This window comes from Gossypium arboreum, chromosome 11 (genome assembly GCF_025698485.1).
Source record: "Gossypium arboreum isolate Shixiya-1 chromosome 11, ASM2569848v2, whole genome shotgun sequence".
In the NCBI taxonomy this organism is placed as follows: domain Eukaryota; kingdom Viridiplantae; phylum Streptophyta; class Magnoliopsida; order Malvales; family Malvaceae; genus Gossypium; species Gossypium arboreum.
The window spans coordinates 43,552,354-43,557,246 of record NC_069080.1 but is presented as its reverse complement, the minus strand read 5'-3'; the positions used below and the strand labels follow the sequence as shown (position 1 = coordinate 43,557,246).

The 4,893-nt window shown below is 32.2% G+C and overlaps 1 protein-coding gene across 1 annotated transcript; it reads left to right on the top strand.

The window, feature by feature from the left end:
• The first annotated feature begins 3,912 nt into the window (after positions 1-3,912).
• Positions 3,913-4,239, top strand: LOC108471321 (uncharacterized mitochondrial protein AtMg00860-like). Its single transcript, XM_017772957.1, has one exon. It carries the CDS (start codon positions 3,913-3,915, stop codon positions 4,237-4,239), a length of 327 nt encoding a protein of 108 aa, XP_017628446.1.
• Positions 4,240-4,893: the final 654 nt, after the last annotated feature.

The following is a 4,893-nucleotide window of genomic DNA, read 5'->3' as shown; positions in this document are numbered from 1 at the left end:
ACTAGCTGATCTGGCAGTTCGTACTGCATGTCTGTACTACGGTTTACCGCATTGCACAGTACAACTGATATGCTAGCTTTTCTGCGTAGTATATGAGACTGGAAATTTATCTACACACTGTTAGCCCCAATACCCTGAGGGTCGAGGTAGTCTCAAAACCCAGAAGGTCGTGGACAGTCTTGATAGCCATCATTACTGGGTAACGTGGGATGACATCAATTGGAGTGCAAGGTTGGATGAACCTTACGAGGTCCTGAGTAGAGTGATTGGTGGGACGAGCTTAAAGCTCATATGAGGAGTGATGGGGGATGGAGAGGTGTGTTGGCTGGATGGGTGGGAATTTTATAACTCATTTGCATTCACATACACCTGATTGATCTGTTTGACTGAATTGAAACTTGTGAATGGTTGAGAATTACTGATACCGTGACTGAATGTGATACTGTGACTGAATGTGTTACTGTTTGACTGAAAGGCACATGTGCCTATGTGAATTCTCTAGACTCTGTCTACAACTATCTGACTGAATTGTTATTGTGACTGTGTGACTAACTAGTGAATTATTGCTACTATATCTGAATGGCACGTGAGATTGTGTGTGTCTGATTGTTCCATGTGACCGAAAGGTACCTATGGTATATTAATTTTGGGCGAATGTATTCAACTGTTATCTATCGGTAAGTATGCTTTGCATATATCGACTAGTTCTGAATAGTTCTGTAAGTTAGTTACGCTTCTGGCGAAGGCTGAACTGCGTCGACTTTCGCTTACATTCTGTTTCGTTTACGTAGTTTAACTGGTTTGATCTCACACCGAGCTCAAGTAGCTCACCCCCTCTTTTGTTCCCTTTCAGGTACAGTTCTAGATTCTGTTGATGGGCTCAGTACACGGAGGTCTTGAATAGTCTTGGTGGAAATAAATTATCAATTTGTATTTTAGTTTTGATTATTATTCAGTTTTTTGAACTGTAAGGTTAATAATACTGTGGTATAATTTCCGTTTTAAACTTTTATTCGTATGGTTACTCTGTCAAACTTGCGGACGAAATTTTAAATGTTTACATGTTCTTGGATTTGTAATAAAACATATATTTTGGGAAAATGGAATTAATATTGACTGGTTTTGTAAAATTTTCTCACGATCACTTCGATGATCAATGTAGCATCCCGAATTCAGTCTAAACTCCTTGGCCGGATTTGGGGTGTTACATTTCTATTTTAAAAATGAACAAAAATAAATAAATTTGTTCAATGCTAAAAATCAAATTATGCGTAAAAGGTAGTATAATAAAAGTTTTAATAAAATTTAAATAAAATTCAATTATAAACAATAATCTAGAGTTCATATTGGTTTAATTTCTATTCAATGACCATTGCCTATGTAAATGTATCTTTTACCATTATTTGACTTTTGGCAATTCTTGCTATTCTACATAGACATATAGATGTGTGTTGTTGCATTGGAATCTATCCACAGGTACTGAAGTCAAATTAACCTTAGAATAAAAAAAATTAATAAGTCAGCATGCCGCACCGCAAAAGAAACAACTATATTTAGTTAATTCCTTTTGTTGTTTCTTTTGTTATGTCATATTTGAAACTTTTTTTTTATATATACCTTATTGAATTTAGATTTGTTAAGAACTTATCAATTTCAACATTTTCGTTCTTAACAAATCTCTTTTCAATGTCAGTCATAAGTTCCATAGTCGTGGTAATCAGACATAATGCCCTTGAATGTTTCAATGTATGTAGTGATGTTGGCAGGTATAATAGTAGGTAAATCAATCAAAACAAGCTCACATAAGACTTTAAATTTAAACCAAAATTATTTGAATAAAGGTAATTCCCATCTCAAGATACCAATCACTCTATTAGTATTTCATCGTTGGACAAAATATTGACTTACAAGTGATATCTTGGTGTAGTAATCAAACACTGACAATAAGAACATGCCAATTTATTACTCATGTAAAATCGAATAATCGTCACATGTTTATCGCCATAGTTGCACATGTAATTTTGTTAAATATTAACCTTGCTTTGGGTCGATCAATATTAACATGGCTTAAGTTACATGCACATAATATTTTTATATTTTAAAATAAAATAATTTTCACAACAAAGGTCACTTCAGCAACTTGTTCATTTAATTATGTTATTTTAGAAATATATATATATATATATATATATATATATATACCAATATTCAAATTCAAAATTTCAATAGAAATTAAAGGTCAAAATTGAAGTTTTTGATTGTGCTACATTTCCTGAAATAATCCAAACTAATGTTGTCTTAACGTGCAAGAAGAAATTTGAAAACATTAATCTTTAACTGATTTCATATATAATAAAAATAAAAAACCTATGCAACCAAAACCTTTTTACAGCAAAAACAAAATAGTTATAGTTGACATATCCCACAATTCATATTGTAGATCATGTCATCATAATTTAATCAAATATTCAGATTCATAATATGCCAAAATCAAATCCTCACAGGAAAATATAAAACTCAAAACCTTAAAAATGAATCAATCCATAATTATAGAAAATCAATATATTCCTAATTATTTAACATGATGAGCCTCGGATGCCACTTGTTAGAATCGAAAAATCTGATATAAAACTTAATAAATAATGATCTGTCATGTCAGATCATCAAAAACAAAATTAGATGCAAAAACGTACCTGAATCCATCGATTTCTTGAAATCTTCAGATCTTGTGGTTTTAATTATTCAAATTAACACACAAGTAATTTAGAAAAGTTACATATGTTTTATTTGGGGACTATAACTCTAATATATAACTTTTGTACATTAACCTAAATTTCTAATCAGCACATTATTAATTAGAAATTAGCTATTAAAGTATCTTCACATATTTTGTCCATACTATTTAATAATTGAAACCCAATAAACCTTAACTAAACTAGATCATTTTAATTTGGCTAATCTTTTATGCTAGTAAATAATATGTAATTAATTCTTATTATATATTTGATATCCATGTTTTTCAACAAATTTTTCAAAATTTTATAATTCAGTTTGAGATCTTCAAAATGATAAAATATTACTTTAATCGTCCATAAATTATAAAATTATAAGTTAATGTAATAAAATTACATTTTGACTGCTTAAAAATTTATAATTAGATTCTAGTTTTCAAGAAAAAGTTTTAGGTTACTCCCCGAGTCCAACAAATCCTGAAGCTCTCCCACTTCATTAGCACGATATTAAAGTTTACCAAGATAAATTTTTCTTTGTTCTTCTTTGGCTTAATTATAATATTGACCCTCAAACAATATTGATTTTTTCATTTAAGTACTTTAAGTTTTTTAATTTAAAGTTATTTTTTAAAAAATCAACTAGTACAAATATAGTACAATTACAATTACAAGATAAGTATAAATATATGTCTAGGGTGAGCAAAATCCAATTCGATTCGAAAAACTCGATAAAAATTTAAATTTTGAATTAAATAGTTTGAGTTATTTGAATTTAAGTTATTCACATCAACTCGAATAAAAATTTAAGTTTTTCGATTTAACTCAAATATGAATTACACAATTCGAGTTATCTGAAAATCCAAATAAGAAAAGGTAAAACTACGTTGTTTTGATAATTTTTTACCTTTTCAAAGTTAAAAGTCAAAACCATTAAGTTAAAAGGCAATACTATGTCGTTTTCTAGCCGTATTTGGATCAGTTTGTCGTAGTCTTTATTGACGACATTCTGGTGTACTCTAAGACCAAAAATGATCACGATGAGCATCTTAGAGTAGTTCTTCAGATTCTACTAGAAAAACAACTCTACGCTAAGTTGAGCAAATGTGAATTCTAGCTAAGAGAAGTGACGTTTCTAGGATATGTGGTTTCTGTAGAGGGGATCCGAGGTTAGCCTAGAAGGATGGAGGTTGTACTTGATTGGAAACAACCTAAACATGTTGCTAAGATCCACAATTTTATGGGTCTTGCGGGCTATTACCGGATATTTGTCGAGGGGTTCTCATTAATTGCAGCTTCTCTAACTAAGCTATTGCGTAAGAACACCCCTTTTATTTGGTTTTATGAGCAACAATCAAGTTTTGAAAAGCTCAAATCTGTTTTGACTCAGGCTCTTGTTCTGGTACAGCCCGAATCTGGTAAGGAGTTCATGGTTTATAGTGATGCGTTGCATGTCGGTTTAGGGTGTGTTCTGATGCAAGATTGTAAGGTTGTGGCTTATGCATCCTGATAGCTTAAGTCACACAAGAGGAATTATACGACGCACGATCTTGAGTTAGCTACCATGGTTTTTTCCTTAAAGATTTGGAGGCACTATCTGTATGGTGAGAGGTGTATCATCTACACCAATCACAAAAGCCTTAAGTATCTCATTATCCAAAAGGAGTTGAACCTTAGGCGATGTATATGGATTGAACTGCTAAAGGATTACGACTGCACTATAGAATATCATCCTGGTAAGGCCAATGTACTAGCTGACGCTCTTAGTCGTAGAGCAATGTCTGATTTGAGGGTGATGTTTGCTCGCCTAAGTCTGTTTGATGATGGGTGTAACACCTCTCACCTATATTCAATGTCAGAATAGGGTTACGGAGCATTACCTGACTTATACCATATTTTACACATACATTTCACATAAAATTAATCAAATCATATACATTCCATTCACAACCAAAAATTTTGTCCCTAATATGAGCTTACGAAGCACTAAACATGCATTGGGAGTGGTTCAGGACTAAACTGATAACTTTGGAAACTTTTTAAACACTTAGAAAATTTTCCCAAAAGTAGGGGACACATGCTCGTGTGGCCCGGCCGTGTCTCTTACACGGCCAAAGACACACCTGTGTCACAGGCCGTGTAGACATTCGAAATAGAAGCACAT

Bases quoted from the DNA above. Each gene is read 5' to 3' on its own strand.
- LOC108471321 (XM_017772957.1), top strand. From the start codon at position 3,913: ATGGAGGTTGTACTTGATTGGAAACAACCTAAACATGTTGCTAAGATC.